General features: G+C 39.8%; 1 protein-coding gene across 3 annotated transcripts in view; it reads right to left on the bottom strand.

Annotated features, from left to right (window-relative positions):
* Positions 1–4435: 4435 nt before the first annotated feature.
* The window catches only part of pof1b (POF1B actin binding protein), a 36532-nt gene continuing 13606 nt past the window's right edge, over positions 4436–27361 (bottom strand). For 2 of the 3 annotated variants that reach the window (XM_082550107.1, XM_082550105.1), the window contains exons 3-13: positions 20890–21158; positions 17153–17186; positions 16367–16447; positions 15686–15778; positions 14631–14744; positions 11752–11904; positions 11512–11631; positions 10533–10664; positions 8603–8673; positions 7129–7243; positions 4436–6151 (exon numbers count right to left, since the gene is read on the bottom strand). In XM_082550107.1, the coding sequence (XP_082406233.1) occupies positions 6131–6151; positions 7129–7243; positions 8603–8673; positions 10533–10664; positions 11512–11631; positions 11752–11904; positions 14631–14744; positions 15686–15778; positions 16367–16447; positions 17153–17186; positions 20890–21158 (1203 nt within the window). In that variant the 3' untranslated portion in view covers positions 4436–6130. The remainder of the gene's footprint in view (positions 6152–7128; positions 7244–8602; positions 8674–10532; positions 10665–11511; positions 11632–11751; positions 11905–14630; positions 14745–15685; positions 15779–16366; positions 16448–17152; positions 17187–20889; positions 21159–27361) is intronic. The other variant, XM_082550106.1, reaches the window with a different exon arrangement.

The raw sequence follows: 27361 nt of genomic DNA, 5'->3' as shown, positions 1-27361 counted from the left end.
ATTAATACTAATTATTAATGAATATTTAATACAAAAAACGCTAATTTGTAGCTGATTATTCATTTGTTAGTTGTGTTAGTGCATATAATCAAACCTCTAAACCGGTGACGTTTGTTTTAGCAAAATTAAAGTTTCTGTTCCTCGGTCTTTTCTTCTGTGGTGCAGCACATTGAAAAATTATTTTAAAGAAAATGGAACTTGTTGTGACTGAACCCAGGTTTGGATAACATCTTTGTTTCTCTTTTTCCATATATTTCCTCATATTTAATTCATAATGCCCACACGGAAAGAGCTGCATAATCGAGTCAAGAAATGTGTCAGTGAGCAAAGAGGAAACACGGAGAGCCACATCATGAAACTAGCATGGTTATCAGTCAGAACAAATAATATTCAGCCCATGCTGCAGCGAATAGAATTCCATGCTTGGAGATTAGCTAAGAAAAAGAAAGATAAATAGACAGGATAAAGTGCTTTACAAACAGTAATATTAAAACGGGAAACCAAAGTCTTAAAAAAGTTTCTTTAATCTGCGCAAACAAAATCCTAAATAAATGTCCTGCCCATTAAGTAACATGTTTTCAGAGTCTAAAATCAGATGATAATAATAAACAATTTAGAAAATCCGATTATTTGTAGTCTGATCGCTTTAATCCTGTTTGCATGTAATCTTTTACTTCCCAGTAATGACTGTTCTCTGAGATGGTTTCTGCTTTCTGCGACCATGTGGGCTTTGAGAACACTGACTGAAGTCAAAATGGTTGACTAGCAGCCAAGTGAGCCAAGCCCTACAGAGCTGCCATGACCTCATTCTCTGTCTCTCTGCTCCATCAGCTCCACTCATTGACCCCAAGTGGAGAGAGAGCTGCTCAGGGGAGCTGGCTCCCCCTGCTGACCATTCTTGGACCAGCAGCCTCATGAGACTTGAAGATGAGCGTACTAATACAGTTGTTTTGACATTCTTATACCCTTTAAGGAGGGAAAGGAGCACAAATGTGCTTTTCTATTGTGAAGACAGTAAAAAAAGAAACAACTTTAAGGGCTTAAAGTAAAAAGAGCTGCTTTTATCCTTGTCATTGTAGACTTTAAACCAGTTTAAGTGACTTGTATTCTGTTTCTTAACCCAGTATGTGGAGCTTCAGGTTTGGATAATTTGTTACAGGGAGTCTGAATAGATTTTTAAAAAGTCCAGATACATACAAGTGAAAGCCAGCAGTGTGGACAGAGGGAAGTCAGACACCTGTGCTTTCATTTGGGTGAACTGAGCCTTTAGTAAGACCATAATCTGATAAATGCTTCGTTCAGGCTGTATCTTAATTTAAGTACAAACACAAGTGCACTTCTTCAAAGATATATTACTCATTTTAATTGCAATCCACCTCAGCTGAAACAGGACTGAGGCAAATTCTCTCGGAATGAAAAAATAAAGAAAACAGTTTGCATATGAAAATATATTTAGACATTTAGATCTTTTTGCATATTAGCTACAACCAATTAATTTAGCTCAACACACAGATGATCCTTTGCTGGAAAAGAAAGGCAGGGTTTAATCAGGATAGCAAGCAAATGAAGGCACCTCGTTTGGCGATCAGAGAGCCGTTACCACAAAGTTTAAAATGATCCGTGTAGCTAACATGGTAAACACATTAAGGCACTTCAGGTTCCACAAAGTCAAAAATCGTTTTACAGGCTTCCTGCAGAAATGCAGCTGAGTGTCCACTGGGCGACTCTTCTGTCTTTAGAGTCAATCAGATGTTTAGTGCAAGGAGTGTTTTTGCAGTGTGGTTGACACTGTGTGAGGCTTTGCGTTTTTTTCAGTAGGCTATAAATCAGAGCTGCAGCCTGTAAAACCAGTTATAGTACCCGAATGTGTTGCACACACTAAAATAGTTAGGAATTCAGTTCAGTGTGAAACTCATTGAGACCACATCACAGCAAAAAAAAAAAAAAATCTGTACATGTTTTTGACACGATAAACTGCAGAAATATACAATCAAGGAGACAGAAAGAGAGGAATATGTAATATGTAATAGTCAGAGACTGTAGTACAGTTTATACGCTGCAAGTCCTGTACACACTAGAGCAGAGGTGGGGAACTCCAGGCCTCAAGAGTTCGAGGCACCTCTGCACTAGAGGGACAGCAAAACAGGTGATCAGTAAAATTACTTAGCAGCAAACCACAAGAGGAGCCGTACTTAATTTGGGTTAGTACTACTTCAGAACTTCTTTAAAGTTTGGACTCAGAAATGGAGATGTTTTCAATTTATAGATAAATTGGTCTGATATATCAATATAATCATTATTAATTTGTGACATTTAATAGAATATACAGGTATGCAGGAGCTCATTTATTCACTGTGGTGTTCCAGTGGGACATTACACTCCCTGTTTTAAGTTCACTTTGTTAAAAGCCTTACTGATCAGTACAAAACCTGCTTTGCATTGCATTTTACCACAACGAAAACTGGTGCGCTCGATACATAAGCACCAAATACAGCTAGGAGCATTTGGGGGTTGATGATTCCCTCAAAATATTGAAAATACACAAATTAAACCTCATCAGTTATTCCTTGCAGTAAAATACTCCAATATGTGTGTGCTGGACTTTCATAGAAGAGCACAAACCAGCTCCAACCAGAACAGGACAGATATGAGAACCTCAGTACCCAAATGAGCAAGAAGTCAAGTATCAGAATTAAGGAAACGTGTGTCTCACAGCTCCTCAGCTTGCCTTCATCATATTCAAGAAATGTTTTATTGAATGGCACCCGTAAAACATGCGTCTCGACTTGTCAAAGCGGTGACTTCAGTTTTCAGCACAGTAGATTGTAAAGTAGAAGTCATATTTGAGACTGGCCAAAGAACAAAGATCAAAGAGAAGAAAATGCTTTTATTTCTACAGCTCTGCATAAAGCCACTTTTCACTGCTGATGGTCAAGACTGCTGTTTTGCTTGTACCACTGAAAGGAAATCAGGGGTGTCCAACTCTAGTCCTGGAGAGCTACTGTCCTGCAGCTTTTAGATGCATCCTTGTTCCGACACACCTGAATCAAATGAATGGCTTGTTACCAGGCCTTTGCCAAACTTGATGGCATGCTGAAGAGATAATCCAATCATTTGATTCAGCTGTGTTGGGGTAAAAAAAAGGAAAAGTAGCTCTCGAGCACTGGAGTTGATTTAAATGCATTTAAATAAAGCTGCCAGTCGAGGCGTCACCATCACTTTTACCTCTCACGTCTTTCTATTCGGGTTGTAGCCAGTTTGTGCTGTTCTTTAAAGCAAGAACTACACATTGTTTTACAAAGATCTTGTAATATTACTTCACTGTTGTCTATATCACTTACAAACAATCATTAACTGTATTTTATACCCCATCATCAGCATCAGTATACTACAATACAAATCAACGACAACATAAGCAGGTTTAGTAGACAATCACGGATTGGTGGTTGTTTTTTAAAAAGAGGATGAAAACAATAACTGGACCTTCTCTATGCTTTCATCATTTTGGGTCAGATTATGTTGAAAATTAACTTTGTATGGAAGTTGTTTTTTTTCATTAGAACTGTCTTACAATAAATTCAAAACAGAAAAACAAATCTAATCCAAAAACTGTTTAATTACTTTAAAATCATACATTTAAAATTCTGAATTTTCTTTTGAGTTCTGCAAATACATTTGCCCTTAATATAATTTATTACCATCCAACCCTGACATTCGGTTATTAGCAGATTTTTTTTTAAGCTTGTGGCGCAGTAACAAATACACAGCCTCAGTTTAAAGTCAGCAGTTTCAGTGTTCTATTTCATGTAAACCACAAGCTGCTGATGAGCCAGTAAAGCAGGCTACAGTGCCTTCAATACCTCTTTAACACCATCTGATACTGGTGCCAGTAATAGTGTTGAGCCAGTTCTGTCTTCAGCACCACAATGCAACAGGTTTTAGGACGTATTTTCATACGTTGCACGCAGTGTGACCAAACCCGCAGGGGGGAGTTGAGGTAAGTTCTATTTTAAGAAAATCATGGCAGCCAGAAACTGTGGGCTGTACCTACCAATCATTCTTCACTTTCTTGTGGTAGCCCCTCCCACACCACTGATGTCAGTGATCCCAACTCTCGGCCGGGAAATTTTGTGGTGCCGTTCTGATGCCAGGTTTTTTGGCATGGGCACTGGTCTTTCCTTGGTAGAAACACACGGAACTGGCTATCAACTGGGCACCTGCATCGGTGGAAAAGGGGTATGAGTGCTACCCAGTAGACACAAAGCCTTCTGCTTGTATGTAAGAAGAGTAGAAAAAAGAAGCTGAAACAGAAACAGACTCGGGCATAAAGTTTATATGATATTGTGCTTTAAATCTTCTTGCACCATCTTAACACCCCCCCTTCCCAAAATCATGCTTCAGTTCCAGCTATATTCCCCTCCCACCCTCCCGCCCAATGTGATGCTTCGCACCCGGAGGCATCCAATCAAGCCTGAATTTTCTCACACGAATGTGAGGCATCACACACCCCGAACCCGAGATCGCACATGAAAGCTACATGTGAACCCATTCACCTCTGAGTCATAGAAAACTTACAAATAAAGTAAAATGCACTGAACAAAAAAAACAGTCACTTAGCACTAAACAGAAGTAAACTACCCGTTAAGAACGTTTGTTAAATGATCATGAGAACCGCAGTGCAGAGGGGGATTATTCCACACGCGCACTGGAGAGATCATACACTAAGCACGCCCAGCTTACAAATATACACAAATATTTACATGCAGAGTAGCAGTCATAGAAATGCATCCACTTCCTCGTCCCCTGGGCAAGAATGGCTGTGGTGGCTTTGAGGAGGATTGCATGCTACATGCTACATGGTACCAGTCTTGGCAAAACACACATCGGTGACAACTGGAGGCTGACACTTTGGTACTTAGCATTTGGTTCCACAGCGGTGCATTGTTTTCCTTCGGTTAGCTGCAGACTTCTTGTCTCGTTGATCCAATCTTTTGACATTTAGTGATTTCAAAGGTAATTAAGCAGATTTGACAGTTTCTTTTACAACTTCTCGTGTTTAGACAGAAGCATAGATTTGCAAACCTCTGTCAGGAGAGCTTTTCTAGAAAAGCTTATTCATAGTGTTCACAGTTAAGAATACTGAAGTCACTTTATTAGGTATATCTGTCTAGTGCAGCCAGTTCAAAGAATGAACAAAAACGGACACGTTGTACTATGATGCATGAGGATGCACAGGTAGGCTTAATAAACTGAACAGAGAGCATATAAAGTATATATATTTCAAACAATCTCCTTCCTCTAGAAAGAAAATGGGAAATAAATAAGAATATTACTTCCTTAGAAACAAAACTTAAACTATTTCCATCCAAGAATTTTACAGCATGGGAAGACAAACATCCACGTGGAACCAAATCCAAACTTATCTTGCCCCAGCTGGGTAGAGATGGGACAGATAATCATCAACAGAGCAATATATCACAATACAATCTCCTGTGAATATTCTTGTATATCAGACTAAGCCTGAAAGATTTTAAATTTCAGGTCATAGTGTACAATCTTTCCCATTTCTTCTTTAAATACCAACTTTGTGAGGTATCACAGATGACTGTATTGCAGTATATTGCAGAATCACTTGTTTAGTGATTCCATTGAGTGCTTTGTATTAATGTGCTAAAGTGCAGAGTCAAACCAAATAAGACTGAATGTTAAATTTAGTGAAACCAGCAGAATGAGGTTATAAAGGTGAGAAAAGAGAGGAAGCATCCATCCACGTCGGACAGTTCAACTCTAATCTCAGCGTGTTCCCAGTTGTCGTGACTCTTTTTACCCGTGCCTCAATCCATAACTGGCTGTAGCATCATCTGATCAGATTTGGCCTGTGATTAGTAGATTATTAATTCCCTTTTTATTAGTTACAAGGGAAAAAAATGAAAATTTTGATAAAATTGTCACCCCAAACAATTTGGTCAAAGCAAAGATCCCAAATTTAGGGGCAAAGAAGGGGATTTCAACCACCACCATCCCTGGGAGCCCTGAGGGGAGGGGGAGGAGCATGCAGGGGAATAGGGGGTGACATCTGGATCTTCTGGTTGGTCATAGTTCATTCCTGTCGGAGAGAAGCAGTGTGTCTTTAAGGGGTTGTAATGATTTCCTGTTTCAAAATAAAAAAAACAGGTAGAGCTGTTATAATTCAGTTTAAATATGCAAACGCTTCACTTGTTTAATGGAGAAGATGCAAAGAAAACACAGTTTCCACAATTTGAACAGCCTCGGTCTTACGGATTCTCAGAGTCCCGACTATCACATTCCTTCACAGTAGATTACTCCTTTACTGCTTCATTGCAAAATACTTTAATGTTACAATTCATGATCAGAAAAATAAAAACAATCTCAGATATGAGCAGGAGGACTTGACAAGTCGATGTAGTCACGGGAAAACTGGCACATGCAGACACAGACAGTATAATCAGGGCTTTGCTGTTTAGCTGAAAACTTCAAACAGTGTAGGTCAATAATAAAATAAGATATCTTGCTTTCACAGCACGCAAAAAGTGCAGTTTTTATATTTATTATTTCTGAATAATGAACACTGATTTACTTGAACTCTTTTAAGATTTGACATTATGCATGAAATAAACTCCAAGTTTGAAGTTTGAATTTCCCCTTTTTAACATTCTATTTGTCACTTAAGAGCCGATAATGATGATAGACTTTGTTGCACATGTAATGAAGCTGCTTGACAATCAATTGATATAAAATCTAGCCGTGTGCCCACATGTGGATTGTTTTATTCGTTTATTTTCACCTTTGTCAGTTTTTTTTGTTTGCATCAGGTTGTAAATCTGCAAAATTAACTTAAAGTCTCACAAAAGTCTTTACATTTTGTGCAGTTTGTCAGTTTTTCTGTCAGAATCTCAGTTCAAATCACGTCGAATTATAAACACATACATGTAAATTCAAGAACATATGAACTTTTGGTAATTTCTTTTTCAACAAACCTAATATTTTTTAATGCAGCTGTATGTACAGGTGCACTGCTGTCGCTCATTAAATCAGTGTGGAATGTAGAGCAGCTCAGTGAAAGTGACCTGCTCACTCTCACCCTTCACTCTCGCCTCCTGTTTTTACCTGTTTGATCATCTGTCCACTTCTCTCGATGACGATGGTCTTGTCTTCTTTGACAGGTGAGGTGACCTGGTAATCATCACTGAGCAGACCAAGGATCGGGTACTGGTTCCTGTACCTGCAAACGCACATTTAGTTGTTATTCTCAGATTGTGAGTCACGTGGATGGTTAGAATTTGTCTGTATATACTGCATTCAAGTGATTCAACTGTCACTTATCTTTTTGAAAGTGTAATAGGTGGCAGTTTAAAAAAACAGATCTCCCCAAAACACAATAGATTAAATAATTTTGTTCTATTGTGTTTTTCTCCTTTTTCTCTCTTCGGCCAAACAACACGTTCCATAATCGCATTAATTAAGAAGAGCCACACCGGCAAGCTGTACAAGTACTCCTGTGAAATTTGTGATTAAAAATCAAGAATAAAGGCTATTAAAGGTTTGGTTTTCATGTCATTCCACTTAAGATAAATCCCACTCTTTTACTGTGTGTCCAAATGGGTGTCTTTCAGTGCCACATTTAATGACCTGCCTTATGTAAAAGATGCCCACCGTTCAAAGACCTGAGAAGATAACGTCAGGCTTTGACTGTGGTTGCTGGGTTAGTCCTACACGTCACGTTGCTTCAAAGCATTTTCAGCATGAGCTAGCAAGAACTCAGTCAGTAGAATCAGCAGAGTTAAGGGTCACTTAACATAAGTTAACTTGATATAAAGTTATCTTGTCTGGCAGCAATCTGTCTTAGGCTACGTTCACACTGCAGGTCTTAATGCTCAATTCCGATTTTTTGATCAAATCCGATTTTTTTGTCTCCTCGTTCACACTACAAATAAAATGCGACAGCAAACGCGCTCTAGTGTGAACGCTCAAAGCGGCCCGCATGCGCAACAGAAGATGTCACACACAACGCGCTCTGTTTAGACCAAGAACAAACAGTATTGTTTGACTGATGGCCGTTAATATAAAGACTTCGGACTTTACGTTTCCCAATTTTTGCTTTAAGTTATTTTGTTATTTACATAATAATGTAAATAACCTAATAATGATCCTTATTGCTGTTTTAGAGGAGCGGTGCTTCAAAGGATAGCTGCAGATTTCTGTCAGAATCTGCAGATTATACAGTACAAATAAAATGTTTACGTTGTCTTCCCAACAGTTTCACTGACATCTACACTGGATGGCCAGGAAGCGTTCGCGATGTCTTCTCGGGCGCTGATAATTGGCTTCAGTCTTGTGTCGGTGACGTAAAAGGCGGATTTAATGCGACTTGACCGTTCAAACAGCAGTCGCTTTCTAAAACATCGGATATGTATCGGATTCAGTACCACATACGAAAGTGACCCAGATCGGATTTGAAAATATCGGATTTGCGCCGTTCACACTGTCATAGCATGATCGGATATGGGTCGCATAGGGTCAAAAAAATCGGATTTGATGCGCTTTCGCCTGCAGTGTGAACGTAGCCATAGTTATTTCGTACCTTTTGGTGATGATGGTCTTAGTGACATTCTTGGAGCTGCTGTTCCTGTCCTGCATCAGCCTTCTGATCTCCTGAGGACCACAAGAAGCCGTCAGTTAAACGGCACATTGTGCTCCACACAGATAGCTCACACTCATTCCAGTCACTTTGCATTCATTTAGGCAATTTTTTAAATGTGTCAGAGTAAAATGGAACTCGAGTACCAACACATGGTATGGAATTTATAGTCTTTTTTACTGTTAACTTCACAGCAAATGAATGTCGAGCAAAACTATTTCCTGCAGTTTGTGCAGTTTTAATTGCGCTGGTATGTGATGTGAGCCACCTGAGGTAATCAAACGCGCCTGAGGTTAAACAACAGATTTTGAATGAAAACAATGGAATTAGAATGAAAACAACAGAATTAAAATGAAAAGAACAGAATTAGAATGAGAAGAATCATATTTGAATGAAAACAACGGAATGTGAATGAAAAGAACAGATTTTGAATGAAAACAAAAGAATTAGAATGAAAGCACGGGAATTGAAATGAAAAGAAAATAATTTGAATGAAAAGAACAGTATTTGAATTAAAGCAACGCAATTTGAATGAAAACAAAAGCATTAGAATGAAAACAACGGGAATTTGAATAAAAAGAGTAGAATTAGAATGAGAAGAACAGCATTTGAATAAAAACAACAGAATTTGAATGAAAACAACAGAATTTGAATGAAAACAAAAGCATTAGAATGAAAGCACGGGAATTTGAATGAAAACAACGGAATTAAAATGAAAAGAAAAGAATTAGAATGAGAAGAATCGAATTTGAATAAAAACAACAGAATTTGAATGAAAACAAAAAAATAGAATGAAAGCACCGGAATTTGAATGAAAAGAACAGAATTTGAATGAAAGCAACAGATTTTGAAATTAAATGAACTATCATCTTTCAGTCAGAGGAATGTAGTTGGACCTGAAAGGTGCTGGCTTTGTTTTCTTCATTTACAAACTTCATTTTTAGCATTCAGTTTGTTTCTGCATGACTAAAGACAAATCTGTTGATCATCCAAAATGTAGTAAGTCTGATGGTGATAAAGGAAAATTGTGCTTTACTAAAATTGCTTTTGCAGTTTGCACATAATTGAATCCAGACTGGTTTTAACTGGAAACACAGCAGGATCAGTGAACAGAATGAGTCGGACGATCTCACAGGAGCTTCACAAGTTACCCTTTTTTTCGGATGTGAAAAATGGCAGACGGTAAAATCATTACCTTCACTATCAGTTTATATTCTACATATAAAAAGCCTATTTCTACCTAGAAACATCTAATCAGACTGCTTCCGCATATGCAGATCTCAGTATTAAACTTTGTGACTATATTGATATTGAAGCTGATATTGTGTGGAAAAATAACCCCACTTTAGTTAAATTCAAACTGAATGGCTTTGCAGTACCTCAAATGGCCACGTGAGGCTGCTAACTGACTCCATCTCCATTCCCAAATGGCTTTTAGTGTCAAAATACCAAACTTTTACAGCAGCAACAGGCAGGGTCAGAGCCTGTAGAAAAAAGTTATTTCTATAGGTTTTCCCTCTTCTTAACAACTGTGAGAGGGTGGAAATTAGAGGTGGGGCTATTTGAACTCAAAGTTGAACACAGGCAGCTGTACCCACTCATCTTTGTTTTAGTCCATCATTACAAACCTGTTGGTCTGCTTTTCATCACAGCCAGGTCTCCAGATATAATTAATACTTGATCTGTATTTAAGGTTTAACAGATTCTTTATAAAACGAACTGAAAAACAGCTATTTTATATAATATCCAGCTGATTCTATTTAGTCTCTTGATTCTGAGAGCGCCGGTTTGTCTCGACTGATCCTTTTGATAGTCTTCCATCTTTGACTGGCACAAAATTAAACACAGTGTTGATGTGTTGTGTGTTGCAGACCTCCTCTTGTTTGGAGATGGTGGTCTTCTGCTGCTCCAACATGGTGAGAAGCTCTGTGATCTTCAGTTGAAGACTCTTCTCTGAGGACGACCTGTCAGTGGTGACCTCTGTCTGAATCCTTGTTATCTGGGTCTGGAGAGATTAGAGCAAGAGACGGAGAGCAAACCAGGAAAAAAAATGAGTTTAGGTAAGACTACGACTGGGAGCATGTTAGAAGATATATTTTTATGTTTCTGGCCTATAACATGCAACTGAAACTGCCAACAACGTGCAAGCGAAAAACAATGCCTTCCTTAAATACAAGCACCGGGATGCACCGTCATCTAACATTAATCATTATTTCATGGTTTCTGGTACCAGCACTCACTATGGGAAGCAGGCAAACAGGAAGCATTGTGACACTGTGGGCAATGTTGTGCTGTTAAACCTTGGGTCCTGCTATCCATGTGGATGTTATTTTGACACATACTACATACGTAAGCACTGTTGCAGACCACGTACATCCTTTCATGGAAACAATGTTCCCTGATGGCTGTGACCTCTTGCAGCAGGATAATGTGGCCTCCCACAGAGTGAAAATGGTTCAGGAACGGTTTGAGGAGCACAACGACAAGCCTCCAAATTCCCCAGATCTCAATCCAATCGAGCATCTGTGCGATGTGCTGGAAAAACACATCTGATCCGTAGAGGCCCCACCTCGCAACTTACAGGACTGACAAGGCTCTGTTGCTAACATCTTTGTGCCAGATACCACAGCACACCTTCAAGGGTCTAGTGGAGTCCATGCCTCGATGAGTCAGGGCTGTTTTGGCAGCCGAACAGGGACCAATGCAATATTAGGCAGGCAGATCTTTGGCGACAAATCAACTTTTGTGCAGCTTCTGTAGCTCGCCACTTACCTATCTGAAAACCAAACTTCTGTGGTCTATTTTTTTTTTTTTTTTTCATTTTGATGAGAATCTAGTTCTTCCTGTCTTACCCTCAGCCTCTCGATCTCCCGATCTTTCTCTCGAGTCAAGGTGCTGAGCTGCTCATTGTACTGACGGGATAATTCGTCTGTTTTGATCTGAAAGGTGGAGCTGCTACCTTGTCCAGCCAGCTGATAGGAGGGACAGACAAGACAAAAAGACAAAAGATTTCAAAAACACATTTTGCTAAATAACTGCATAACTTTCTTTATTTAAAGAGATGTAGGGGAAAAAAGCATATCCAGCTTTACCTTCTGTCGGAGCATCTTGTTCTCATTCTCCATTGCTTTCATTCTTGCTTCCATCTCTTTCAGCTTGAAGTCACGATTCGAGTCGCTACTTTGTTTGCTCATGATCTGGCTCTCCAGTGAACGCTGGGCGGCCTGGGATTCCTTCACAGACAGCTGCAGAAAGACAACACACATAGACGCTATGTAGACGCCCGAATCCAACACAGTCAGAAACTGCAGTGCCTGACTGTGTCGAAGAGTATTATTTGTTAAACTGAAGGTCAAATTCTTGCCTCAACGTCGACCTGCTATTTGTGCATATGCAGTAATCCATACTCTGAGGAATCACTACAAACATCTTGCGTGTCCTCATTCCAAATAAAGAATTGCCTTTTTAGATGAACTGACAAGCAAAAGTAGCAAAGCTACTTACATTTCTCCTTCTCTGATACATGAACCCATGCAGATAGATTCACAGAAGCAGCACACATTTTCAAAGATTAAAAAAAATAGCTGGGTTGTTCAGGTTTTCCTCATTTTGATCCTTAAGTGAAACATCTCCACTATTTGCACAGTAACGCTGGCCAGTGACTGCAATGAAACACTTTCTATGAAGAGTGCAACTGAGTCCTGCCCATGCTTGAAGGCAAAACAGGTCATAGCTCTCTGTTGTCTTTGCAAACATGCCTCCAGAAAACTCTGGATTTCTGGAATTCTGTTTTCATAGTCGGCACGCGTGAAAGAATGGAATCGCCTTTTTTTCTGGCAATTTTCATAGTGTTGTGATAATACGTAAAGTTCGTTTTTTGATTTTTTTACACACAGCCTTCAACTGTAGTAAAATACTTCTCTGTGACTATTAGTGGAAATGACAGCAGTCACCTTAACAACCGCAATGTATCCTTTAACATTTCTCTCCTTAACACCATAGCTACCCAGGACCTCCTCTGCTCCCTGCTCCCTTCACCTACATGTCCATTGAAGTCCGCTCCAATCACCACTCTCTCCTCAATGAAGACTCTCTTCTAACACTTAGTCCAGAAATCCTCTCTTTCAACTGACTTCCAACCTGTGGGGCACACACTTTAAAACTCAGGAGAGTTTTCTCCAAGCATGACATCCCGGTGCATTTCAGACCCAGCAACACGCTCAGACAAAAACTGGTTCACCCGAAAGACAAAACGCCAAAACACAGACTTAACAATGTGGTGTATGCTGTACAGTGCAGTGAGGAATGCTCAGACCTCTACATTGGAGAGACCAAACAGCCACTTCACAAGCGCATGGCACAACACAGAAGAGCCACCTCCACAGGACAAGACTCAGCAGTCCATCTGCATCTTAAGGATAAAGGTCACTCTTTCGAGGATGCCAATGTTCACATTTTGGACAGAGAGGACAGATGGTTTGAAAGAGGAGTGAAAGAAGCCATCTATGTCCACTGTGAGCGACCATCTTTGAACAGAGGCGGGGGTTTACGACACCAACTCTCTGCCATCTATAATCCAGTTTTGAGATCCCTTCCCAGACGCCTTAACGCCCACTCACATCCTGGGCCATCTGACCTCAGGAATTCTTATGATAAGGTGGGGCCAGGTTTCACAATGAACTCACCCGAAACTCTGGCTGATTGGGACCCACGCCCAGTTTCCCACCTTGGCTCAGGGAATTAGAGGATCATCAGGGGGTCCTTTTGTCCCTCTGTGGGGGGAAACTCCCACTAGGTTTATATCTGGGACTCTCCACCATTTGACCTTAGAACTGAAGAAGCTTCTCGGATGAGAGGTGAAACGTCTTCATGCAACTTAAAGAAGTCCAGACGCTTTTCTTTGCAAGCTCCTTGACACACTTTAAACATTCATCATATTTTCTTATTATTTCCAGCATGAAACTCTAGACCCTGTCTGGCGCTCTCTCTACCTCAACACTATTCACATAGTCTTGGTTCAAGATCGCAACTACTCCATTTTTCTTCCTATCTACACCATCGTAGAACAGTTTGAATCCACCTCCCTTCCACCCTTGTCTCCTGAATACACAACATATCTATGTTTCATCTCGCCATCATATCAACCAGCTCTCTCCCTTTACTACTCACAGGCCCTACATTTAGTGTCCCTAATCTCACATTTACACACCTGCCTTTCCTCCTCTGTCTTCACCCAACAGTAGCACATTTTCTCCCATTTCCAGTATCTCATTCTTGATGATCAGAACATTTGATTTAACGCAAACGTTTAACCCTCTCCATTTATGCAGGGAACAGGCACTAGGAGCACACTGGCTTGTGATCCCCCATCACTGGATGCCAACACTATGGTGGTGAATTTTTAATTTTACATCTGTATATTGGACTCATGGGCACTTTGACTGACAGCTGGCTTTGCAAGCACTTTGGTAAACTACAGTAGCTTGTTCTGGTGTAGAGACCTAAAGATAAAGGCAACAAAAAATTTAATATTTTTTAGCCTTGGGTAACCAAGTTCTACCTGCTAAGCAGAGAGAGGCCACTAAAAGAAACCTCTGACACTGAAAATCTTAATAATTTTGGCTGTTTAAAGTAATTTTGTAGCCTCTCATTGGTCCATTTCATACTGTAGTACCAGCCTCTCCCTCAGCCTGGTTTTGCCTGCAGGTCTCCTCTTCCAAAACCCTGCCATGCTTGCTCATGATTGTCTGATAGTTCGGGTTCTGTCTCTGTATGTAGACACTGACATTAAAAGAAACTGTACTGGAATTAAACTGGCTCTTTTCCCCTCCAGTGTTTTTGTGGTATTATGAAACAAACCAAATACAAGTTACTCATCAAAACGGTGGTTTCTCCAAGCACAATTTGGAGAAACAAATTTTGTTCATGAATATTTGGCACACACACTAACAGACAGACACACGTGGAGTACCTGGAGCTGTCTGTTGTTTTCTCGGACGGTCGCCAGGAGGGAGTCATACTGCCGAGCCTGGTCTGTTTTGAAACTCAGATCTCTCTCCAAAGAGTCCTTCTCACTCTCCAGACGCTGTAATATCAGACAGACATATCACATCTTTAACAGTAATAATCATATACTTCATGATCGCTGACATGCCTTCTTCTTTGCTTCTGGATTCAGATTAGTCATTACGCTGGGCTTGTTGTTGGAATCAGAGAAAACACACATTTGCATTTTTGATTCCTTGTCAGTTTAAAACGTTAATTGTTTTTCTTCAGAAATGTAAGCACAATGAATGTGACTCACCACACCTCATTAATAGTTTGATACTATCTTTCTGGTGTCCTGTACGTGCCTGTCTAATTGAAACTATTTAAGTAACTCGCACCCCTGTGAAAAAGCTCATATACGATGCGTGAAGCCTTTGGGCGCATACTGTTCTACCCTGACAGACGCTGCTGTACAGATCTGAATGTTACTTATGTAACCACACCCTCTGTCATGTTCTTCCCTCAGTGCTGATGTTACACTGAAGTCGTTATCAACCAAATAGGTTCAAGTGGACATGGCAGAACCATGAGGTGTTGATGTTACGGTCACATTTACACTCCTGACTTAAACCCATTAATACCGAAATTTGAATGTTTAATATAGAAGCATATTGAATGTACCACTATATTTATTCCCCTACAATATTATAAAGTGTTAGCATTTTTTCTTTGACTTTCTTTCTTAGGAGATGTTTGCTTGTTTGTTGTCATGTACTGGAGTTTTCTCAGTTGCTTAAAGATGATCTGACAGCTTTGATTTATACTCCTGTTTGTGTTTGTTACCACAGTTTTTTATTTTCTTTTGCTGTCGCCGCAGAGTCAAACTAGCGGTTCCAGTTTCTCTCCAAGATTCCAAGAAGACACAAAGCCGATCCACCCTACTTTTTATCCAGATACCAAGCACTGTGCTGCAGAGGACAGTGTCTGAGTTATGGTGACTGAGCTGGGACTTGTCTGAAGTGTTTTTCTCCTTCTTACCCGCAGGTCCTCCGACATGTGCATGAGCTCCTCTCTCAAACTGTTGAAGGTGGACAGCAGCAGACGCATGCTCTTATCTGCAGTGAGACGAGTCTGACACACAAACACAGAGAAGGTAACACCAGAGAGGGGACAGAAAAAACAAAGGTGTGAAGCTCAATGCTTTGCAGTCGTAAATATTATTTAAAAAGCACATATTCTGCTGTTTTAGGCGGCCCAACACAGATGCTACTGGTACAGACAGAATTTCAAACGGTAACTAGTTTGACCTTATTAATGACCTTGTCTGGATATGATTATGAGGTCCAATACACAGTATTGAGCGCTTTACTAAGGTCTAACAGGATAAACACAGAGCTGAATCCACTGTCAGAGGCCATAAGAAGATCAAGCTAACCTTCACTAGTCCTGTTTCTTTCAAGAACCTTTTAAATAAGAGGAAGGCTGGAATTCAGCCTATAATTAACTAAGACATGTGGTTAGCTAAGACAGCTGGAGGAATCCCAGCTCCCATCTATCCAAGTACTAACCGGGCCTGACGCTGCTTAGCTTCTCAGATAAGACGAGACCAGGCATCGTCAGGTGACAGGCTTGAATTTGTGGGATTATATTCTCATTGATAGCAAAATGTGTTATTAATTAAACTTGTGTATTATTGGAATCTTTCTGTCTGTCACTTACCTGTAGCAGGTAGCGCATTTGTTGCTTGGTCAGTTCAGTAGCTCCTTTTGGAATCAAAGCCTCCACCTCCTCTTTATCCACCTGAAGTTAAAGAATGACAAAAACACTTTTACTTATTCATCACCTGGCACGTTTTTGCACATGTTTTGGGACTGTCCTGTTGTATCCAATTTTTGGGTCTTTGTGAACTCTGTGTTATCTGAGGTACTGGAAGTTTTTTATGTTCCCAATCCTGGTCTTTGTCTCCTTAATGATACCTCTGAAATCTCCTTAAAACAAATACAATGCAAAATGTTGTTCGCTGGATTCACATCCGCAAAGAAGACTATTACGAGGCAATGGTTCAGTCCTGACATTTGTATGGAATCATTCTGGAGACGATGTCTTATCCGTGTTATTGGTTTTGACTCATCCAGAGTTATCTCCTGGAAGAGGCAATAATTGGTTTTAACTTTGTGTTTTTGTGTTTTTTCTTTGCTGTCCCTATGCCTTGTGACCAATGTTTGCTTTGCTACTGCAGTTTACAGTTGTGCTGTATATGTCTGTACACCCCCCCCAACCCCGTTTTAAATCAATAAAATGTTGATCACAAAAAAAACACTTTTACTTTAGTTTTTGTTTCCGGGGACTTTAGTCAAAATCTCTCATATTCTGCAGAAAATGTCTGAAATCTGATTAGTTTCAAGGTTGTGACTCATTTTGACCGCAGCTAATGTTGTTGTGTCTCTCTGAGATCTCCTCAGATTCACTTATCAGTTACTTGTGTGATGGAAGATTGTTTCTCACCATGGAATCTTTTCCCAAATCCATCTGGTGTTTCCTGGAACACAAAGCAAGGAAAACAATGAGTAAAACAGCGTGACTGGAAAGAGCTCCAGTAGGCGTGTTTTGTTCTATCTGAACAAAAACCTGTTCATCTCTGATGATGCATCAACGATTTGGGCTCCTTTTGGTGCACAAACTTATTTTATGGTTGAAATTTTTAATTTAGGACCATACTGAGATTAGGCACCATACTTAAGGTCACATGAAATCTTAGGATCATTTCCTGGTGCTGTGCTTTTCTATGTGTGGATAAGTTCGTGTGTTTTCCTGTGTGCCCAGAGGAGCGCCTGTTGGTGCCACTCTGACTAGCTCCTCTGTCCCATCCATATTCATCAAGGTGTGCGATCTGGCTAATGACAGCTGCAGCATTTTAAAGAGGTTTTCAGCTTTTCATGGAAACATTTCTTGATTATATGAAAACACCCTGAATCTCATCAGACTTGTCAGCGTGATATTTATTTCAGCCTAATTGCTTAGTCTGGACTGTGAGTCAGCGCACGTGCAATAGTGTGGAACAAGTAAGTACATCTGTGCTCGGTGATTTAGAGACATGTAGGTGGTTGGCAGGAAGGTGAAAAGTTATGGCTACCCTCTCACTCACCCACACCTCATGAATCAACTGGGTGTTAACTTATTGGAGCTCCATTTCACTCCCTTTGGCCTTTTTAGCAAACCTGACCTACAGTTCATCCTTTTTTCTTACCTTGGTTTCCTGTACTAACATGCAGAGTGATGTGAAAATTAAGCAGAAACTGATGACGGTGAACATGTGCAAAATCAGCATGGATGATTTAAAATACACGTGCTGTACCAGGTTACGTTTTCAGGTGTACATACTGTGCAGGCACTCCTTATGATTCACAGACAACATGTGTACAGCTATATACACAATTAAAAAAATACAAATCAAAAACTGCAGAATCCACTGTCAGCAATCCCAAAAGCACAAGAAAATTCCAAAACACGTGATCCAGAATGCTATTATCACTCTTGCACAGCTCAAACACAGCACGAAGAATCTTTTGATCAAGTTTTCAATCTGATTTGAAAATGCTTTCCTGTTTCTTTAATGTAAACCATCTCCAACAAAACTCCAACTTGTCACACTCGTGTCCAAAGCACCGAATCTCTCCCAAATGACAGAGCAATCACACAGTTTGCAGGTGACACTGATCACCACAGTTCTGTTGTCTCCCACAGCAGCTGCAAACAGTGCTCACACACTGTATAGATCCAGTGCTGTGGTTCATCTCCATCTTTAGTATATTGATTATAAAATGGGGAGCGACATGCTGGGTGTGTGGATATCTGAATGGGCTTCACCAGAGGTACTGCATGACCTCACCTGGGAATTTGAAGGGGAACTGCGAGGTACTGTAAGGAGATCAGAGACGAGAAACTGCGGGAGTTACGAGCGAGAGAAGCCAACCCGAAACTCGCCTTCAACCTGTTTGAGCATGTTGCACATGAAACTAATCCAAGCTGCCAAACCCAGTGTCTGTCTCCATGACAATCTCACACAGCTTATCTAAATGGTGTACAGCAGTCCAATTCAAAACGATGTATGCGTATAACATCTCACCTTTCCGTGGACAAACAGAAAGGTGTGATGTTAAAGAAACATCCAACATAAAATTACACATCATCATTCGTTGTTCTGATCTCTCAAAGTTCACTTGAGGAATGAAAACAATTCTTCCGTTAGATGATTGGTGCTTGACGATGGGGTTGCAGATCGTGCAGGTGTCAGTAAAAGATCTCCCACAGGTTTTTTAGTTTTTCATGTCTGTGTGGACTGGAGTCATCATGGAGGCCCCTCCCCTCATGATAGAAAGGTTTCATCATAACGTGGAGGTGAACAACTCCGTAATGGTTTGAAAGACAACTCCCTCTAATGCAGTGGAGCATGACGCATTGGGTAATTTAACCAAAGCATGACACAGATGTTTCTCAGTTGTGCTAAACTCCAAAATCTGGTAGAAATGGAAGATTTCTTTGCGAAAGGCTATTTGTCTGGTAATAAGGACCGGGGTTTCCTTTTGTCCCCTGGTACTTTACTTATTCCAGAGTAAGATATTTGAAATTTCCTCTTCAAAATAAATCCATACTTCTCAGTTAAAACTTTTCTTTTTTTAAAAGCATATCACACAAAATAAAAGCTTTGTGTTTTGACTAGGTCATGGCCAGCTTTGCATTCTGCACTAAAAGTGTTGCAGAGCATGTCTGAGAACCAGACAATAGATGTCTTCATTTCACATCACTGCTTAAATAGCAGTGCAAGAAGTTGAAACAGGGAGCAAGAACGCTGTGTGAGTTTTTTTCATAAACTCATTCTTTTCAAGTAGTTCTTGCATCTGCTTTATATAAGAATAGAGGTTAAAATGCTAAAATTAAATAAAAATCAAATGTAAGCTTGGATTTAACCTCAAATTATGAAGACTCTTCCCTTAGGCTATTTTATTACAAAACACTGCATATAGTTTAACTGCTATGCAAATGATACCCAGTTATATTCACGCCAAAAATATTCCTAAAATGAGAAACATCCTGTCACATCCTGTGATACTAAGAAACTAGTCCACACATCTGGAACAATTGGAATTCCTTATTATCAGGCTTTTTTTTTTTTTAAAAACACAGTCTAGAAGGAGAGACTATAGTAGGCTCCAGAACTGAATTTAAAATCCTTCATCTCACCTACAAAGTCTTGAATAATCAGGCTCCATTATATCTTAAAGGATTAGTACCATATCTTACTATCATACCTGAAATCTGTCTGTGTTTGTTCCTTTTTCCAATGCAGGAACTCCTGCAACACTTAAGGGAAGAGGAAAAATTTTATTGACTGACCAACGCGTCATTTTTGCTGTGATTTGTTCCTTCACCAACTCTTCCTACACAATCAGAAGTTGAGCAATCCAAATTTGCAACAAAGAACAAGATATGTCAACAGGCTAAAACTACCAAACTTTACTTTGCTATAAAAGGATTGCATCGTTTTCATTTCACAACCACCAGCACGAACAGGCCATTTGCTACTTGTTTATTCAGTGGTTCTTAAAGTTTTAGAATGGGAGGCGGAGCCTCTCCTCTGAAAACAGCTTCAAGTTTGAATTCAGACGACAGACATCTTATCTACTTTTATGATTATACAGTAAAAAAAAAATATTAAAAAGTATATTGTTTTGTTTTGTTTTTTAAATGAACTGAATGAAGCATATCATTAATGCTGGATCAGATGACCCAGAAACATCCATTAGTTATGGCTCAGGCTGCTGGCGGTCTTCCCATGATGCATTGAAGGTTTCTTCTGTGCTCACGTCATTCACTCCCCATGTGTTTTATTACTGTCTTCTCTCTTATAGTGGCTTTTGTCCCCTCTCCCTATGCTCTCTTTTCTTTTCCTTCACTCCCATCGACTAGTTGAGGCGCAAAGCTGCCGTTCTCTAAGCCGAGTTCTGCCAGAGGTTACTTCCTGTTAAGAGGAAGTACTTCCTCCCTATTGTTGCCAAGTGCTTGTTCATAGGGGATGTATTGATTGTTGAGATTTTCCCTCTAATTTTGTGGGGTGTGTAACTTACAATATAAAGCATCTTGAGGTAGCTGTTTTTGTAAATTAGCACCAAATAGATAAAGTAATTTTAATCTTGTGTGTACACTGATGTAGATGTGAACTTAAATGCCTAAAGTTTACTTACTGTCCACGGATCTTGGACACATGCTCGGAGATGTAGGAGTGGATGTCGCAGTTCTTCCTGTAGACATCAGCCAGCAGCTCGCCGAAGTAACGTGTGTCCAGCTTTGTTGGCTCTGGTATCTCCTTCAACTCAGTCCTCACCTCCCTCCTTGAGATCTTCTCTATCACTGGAGGTGGTTTCGACTGTATGACATTAACAATCTCCACCTCCTCCACTTCTACAGCATCCCCCTCCTCCTCTTCCTCCTCCTCTTCTACCTCCAATTCAACCTAGAAGTACCAGGACAGAAACAGATCCATAAGCACTGTGTTTTATCCGAATGACATGATTAAGTCCTTTTTCAGTCTTTTTTCATGGTTAGTTAGCCAAAGGCTCTCGGAAACAGACACTGAATCGTATTCAAGAGAAAGCAGACATTTCTGCAAATCTGGACAGCACACATCAAATCAATCAATGAGTAAATAACGTTCAGATCACAAGTAAAGTAAATAAGTCTGTTAGGTAACCTGTTGGTTCTTGCTCCAGAAAGGTATTTTAAACATTTTCAAAGAAAATCACCAGAAGTGATTTAACACAAATGTAAAGACAGCAGGAAATAAGCCACACAAAGCAATTCAGGACGAGTCAGTATGATGACATGAATCTGTCATCTTTTGTCTGTTTCTCAGCCGATAACTGTAAGGAATGCAATTTTGTGCTTTAAGTAAATTTTCTTCTCAGCTACATGCTGAACACCTGCCAACAGGGATCACGCTTGAAAAGAAAAGAAATCCTTAGCAGACCAAATCACAGCTGCACTAAACGACATCTTAAACCTTTTTAAAGGTTAAATAAACACATTAAAAATTGCAGCTTATTAAACTGCTGCTTCAAAGGCCCCACTATTCTTGAGAGGACTTTCTAGGAAGGGTTAAAAGCCAACTACCAGGAGGCTGCACTCTTTTATTTACATAAGGATTACTTAAATATGTGGGGAGACAAGGCTTGGCTGGCAGTTTGCATTCCAGTTCATGTCTGAAGCTGATGGGGTTAAGGTCAAGACTGTGCAGGACACTTAAATACTTCTGCAGAATTGTCTTTATGGCTTTATGCGAAGAAGAACCATTGTGTTGAAATGCTGAAGGGGCTTCCCTGACCTGCTGGCCTTCACCATGCTGCACTTCCAAACTACACTCAATCAAAGCCAAACACATCTGTCAGCTGCAGCTATGTGCATGTAACAGCAGAGAATTGCAAAATGCTGGCTGTTAAAAAGCACTTATTCACAACTCAACCCTCCAGACCTTCAGTGACATCTTACAACAAGACAATCTCATCTCTGAATCTTTTGAGCTGAGGGAAAGTCCCAAGTAGTGGCTATAATTATTTACAGAGGAACAGAGAGACAGAGAGTGACTGAGAGGAAAAAAACACTAAATGGTTTTTCAGGCATGTTTGTGTTTTGCCCATAATTCGAGACATTAATATTTCATTCAAGTTTACACACGAGGAGAAAAAAACTAAGATGAACCAAATGAGTCGATACTGTCATATTAAATCTTTAAACATGTTATTGCTCAAGAGCTATTATGTACATGGACAACCAGTCATTAACATAATAACTGCACTTTGATTTTATATCTAATTTCACTTTCTGTCCACTACAGGAGAGATATGTTTCACTAATACAATATTTGGCAGGCATTTTCACAGGGATACAGATTTTACAGGAATAGTCAAGCTGTAGTTTTTTAACTTTTTCACAATTTTAAAATTCCATCCATCCATCCATCTTCATCCGCTTTATCCGAGGCCGGGTCGCGGGGGCAGCAGCCCAAGCAGAGAAGCCCAGACCTCCCTCTCCCCAGCCACCTCCTCCAGCTTATCCGGGGGGAATACCAAGGTGTTCCCAGGCCAGCCGAGAGATATAATCTCTCCAGCGTGTCCTGGGTCTGCCCCGGGGCCTCCTCCCGGTGGGACATGCCTGGAACACCTCACCCAGGAGGTGCCCAGGAGGCATCCTTGTCAGATACCTGAACCACCTCAGCTGGCTCCTTTCGATGTGGAGGAGCAGCGGCTCTACTCTGAGCCCCTCCCGGATGGCCGAACTTCTCACCCTATCTCTAAGGGAGAGGCCAGCCACCCTTCGGAGGAAGCTCATTTCTGCCTCTTGTATCCGCGATCTCGTTCTTTCGGTCACTACCCACAGCTCGTGGCCATAGGTGAGGGTAGGGACGTAGATCGACCGGTAAATTGAGAGCTTCGCTTTTACACTCAGCTCCCTCTTCGCCACAACGGAAGAGGGTGAATTTTAAAATTGCTTAGTAAAAAGTAACGTACAGCTGGGGCTCTTTGTTTACAGTTTCAAAGAGCAAACAGGGAGGTGATGTTCCCGTTATTTAAGTTTTGACTTAAAAAATACGAAAACTTAAAACTGTGACGAGTTTTACGTTTTAAAGTTTTAACTTTTTTTCATGCATTAAAATGTAAAACTAAAACTAGACTGAACTGTCTGACATGTTTTTAATGTTATAAATCACTAGTTGCACCCTTTCCACCACTGCTTAAAGGCTCAGTATTAACAATTAAATTAATAACACCTTATAAATAACAGTAATAAAACTAATAAAGACTCATCAACAGGCACATACTGTTCAGTTTTTTTCTTTTTATTTTACAGTTCACAGGTATAATTCATCCTGACTTTTATGTGAAAAAAGAACCCTACACAGGTTTTTACTGTCAGTGTGATCATGTTATTGCCTGACTCTGAGCACAGTATGTACTAGCAGGTTTTTTTAAGGCCTACCTGTGACTTGGGTGCACAGAAGTTGCAATGAGTGTGATGTCATGGTTTTGCAATGTACATCTGTGAGAATGCCAGCATCAACATAAAGAGTCTGGCACCACAGCTAAAACAATTCCTATTCCTGCTTATGCATTCTGTTAGTACAGAACGAGTACTTTTTACTTTTGGTACTTTAAAGTACATTCCACTACTAACGCTCCAGTTCTTACTTAAAAAGTATTTTTACGTGTTGAATTCTACTTATGGCACTTTTAAACTCAGGTATTTAAACACAGCAATTTGGCCTATTTGACGACCAACACTGGCGCTAACACTGAAAATCATGGCATTAAAGCTGCAAAAACAGCTACTTTATTATGTTCTAGGACTTTTTTAAAGATTTCTCTGCATTTATTTATTTAAAAACACCTGCGTGAATGATCTTTCCGGAATGGTAAACTCAGAAATTTCTTTTTAATACTAAATACGTTGGACTAAACAAAGATAAGGATAAGATAAGATATTTCTTCCTACACATCCAAACCGTGGCTGAGCAAAGTGGTTCAGCCAGATTCCACACAAGCTCGAGGGAAGATCACAAGCTGGAATTTCCCACCAAGTTCAAAGCATTGTGCCATTGGAGAGTCAGCAGGTCCTGCACAGAGCACTACAGGTGCAGCTTCTTTCACCACTGTCAGAGAGGTGTTTATTCACTAATACTGTGTTGCACAGTGCTAAAGAGAAAGGTGTTTTAAAATGTTTTGCTCATAAAAGAGACATACACAAGACTACAAACAAAAGAACTCTGCAGGATTTTTCTATAATTCATGCAAAAAATAGTTTTTTCCCTCCACACGATTAAACACTGCACACATACACAAAGACATTACTGCAAGGTTGTGTCAACAGATTACATCATAATTTACAGCTTTTACTGATGAACTAGTATTTCAGCATATACGGTACATAAACACTACCAGTGGGAACCTTGGTTGTAATGCGGCAGGTTTCCTTTATGCATGGCTCATATAATAAACTGCTGTGTAAGTCCTATCAGGAAACAGTGGCACAGGAGGTGGGTGTTACTATTGTTAAAATAAGGGTCAAGGAAATTCCAGAGAAGGGAAGAAAAACACATGTAGTGAAACTGTTTAAATGCCTGAAAGACAGCAACAAGCTCAGGTAACTTCTCACAAGCTCTGGGAAGCCAGAAATGCAAGACAATCGCTTACCTGTGTGAGACAAGCCTGACTAAACCAAAAAAACTGCTGAAGTTTCAAAACTTTAATCCCTCAACAGAAAGAAAGGCTTATCTCAATGTTATCTTTAATTTTTGCAAAGTGAAAATATAAACATCCCTCTAATCCTGAAAAAACCCACAGTAAGTTTCATGCGCATGATCTGTGTTACGTACTAAGTTAAGTCTCCCACCTGTTAGTATATTTTATTTGTACCTATTTTATTTTATTATTTTATTTACTTGTATTTATTTGGTTTCTGTGAAGCACTTTGGCCTACATCTGGTTTTTAAATGTGCTATATAAATAAAATTGTATTGTATTATGAGATGTGAGGCACAACAGACAATGAAAGCAGCACAAAAGCATGATAAACAGTAAGTAAAATGCACGTTTTTATATAATAAATCACACAAAGAGCGATTTTGTTTATTAAAACAGGTCCAGCTCTCACGGAGGAAGAAAAAACAAGCGACTCAGATGACGCACAACTCTGGTATTCGACAGGCTGTAAATCCTATCTAGACACTGTGAAACCTCGAGGTTGGTTAATGATCCCACACAGAGCTCAAAGGTCACAGCAGTGCCAAAGACTGGCACTACTTTCTCCTGTTTCTAATTCTTAAACAGTAAGAGAAAAATGGGAAACAAAAGGAATGAGGCGGCTACACAAAAACTATAACAGCGTGGAGGTGGGAGTGTCTGCAGAGAAAAGGAGTGTAGAAATGACTGACAGGCAGATCACTCTGGACACAAACACGACTCTAAAACAAGCCGCTTGCTATCAGCAGACATGCTGGTAATGGCGTGTAATCTATATAATATTATTAGTTTTCACAGGTTAGTGTCAAAAGTGTAAATATCCTCCTTTTTTTAATAAACTATATTCCACAGCTACACTCACCAGTCCCATTTAAAGTGACTTAAATGAGTTGATCTGTGATCTCTTTTGTCTGTAAACATGCACCTACAGCTTGGTAGCAATGTGGGTAGTTCCAATGAATAAAATCTCTCACAATGCACGACAGACAACTGGTATGAATGTCACGGTGGATCCACACACTAATTCAACAGTCTTTTAAAGCCACTTCCCACACGTCTTAGATTAAAAAAACCAAAAAAACAAACGGATATCAAAAAGATATAAAACTGCAACAAAATCTTCAAATTGCATACATTTATATATCAGGTCAATAAGTTTAAGGCTCTTTGAGCAAAAATCCAGTTTTTTGCTCAAAGAGCCTGAAATTAAACTTGACCCCTGAGCTCAATGCTCAGTGTTTGTTACAATGTTCACTTTTTTTGTGCTATTTTAAAGCCTAAAAATGTGTTAGCTACTCAAAAATAATACCAGTCAGTATGTCACTACAGGTTAATGCAAATAATCATTAGTTACAGCCTTTCAGCAGTATGAGGGTAATTGCGTTTCATGTTTACCATCTCAAATGGTTGAGGTGCTCCAGGTTGATTTTCTTCTTCTTAACTGGAGATAAGATTGTTTTTACCTGTGATAAGAAATCAGGTATTTTAAGTAAACGTGGTTAAAAAAAAGTTGAAAAGGCAGCAGCTTCCTGTTTTGAATGCAAACAAAACTTTTTCAGCCTTCAGTAGCTGACTGTCACGGGCTATGAATGGAGCTTCCACAAAGAGCAGTAACTCAATACATCATCACCTCACTTCTTCACCATGGCAGGCCTTCTGGTCAATGTGTGTGTGCGTCCGTGTGTGTGTGTGTGTGTGTGCAGGTCAGTGCATGAGCCACACAGGCTCTCAGAAGCCTGAGTGACTGAGAAACACTAGAGATTGTTACTGGAGAGAGAAGAGTCACGTTACCACACAAGCCTCTTTGTGTGAGTCTCTGTGAGTGCCTTTGTGTGTGCATACTGAAGAAAAAATCCTTATCATGCATGACTCAGTCTGTCTTTTTAAGACTTTTTAAATTATTTAATAAATTTTAATAATTTTAAATTATTATGAATTATTGAGCCAGGAACAGTCAGAAGCCGCATTAAAATGTGGAACTGAGGTGAAGGTGGGTTGCAAAGCTGCTTGCACATAGCCATCTACTGTTGGCAGACTGAAACAGCATAAACTGAACTTCCTATTGAGACTCATATATAAGTTTCTGCTGAGCAATCGGCCATCATGTGAACGGCAGAGACACCTGCTGATCTGTCGACATCTTGGCAAGCCTGAACAAACATTAAATTAAATTTTTAAAGACATCAGACGTGTAAAATCCTTCATTCACAAAAGTGAGACAAGAGACATTTTAATCTTATTAAAAATAAACATTAAAATGGGATATTATTACAATAGAGTTTAATGCTGTTTTAAGCCAGACCTTTAGTTCACAGTTTTGTCCACAGTTTTCCCTCAGTAGGAAATAAATAACTCCTACACTGGAAGCCACCGAGTAAAACTAAAACAGGAACTCAACAGGATGCATTGAACAGGTGGGATATTT

Source organism: Aulonocara stuartgranti (genome assembly GCF_965226115.1).
Source record: "Aulonocara stuartgranti genome assembly, chromosome: 10".
Taxonomy (NCBI): Eukaryota; Metazoa; Chordata; class Actinopteri; order Cichliformes; family Cichlidae; genus Aulonocara; species Aulonocara stuartgranti.
Note: the sequence above shows the minus strand (reverse complement) of the source record. Positions and strands in the feature narration are given on the sequence as shown.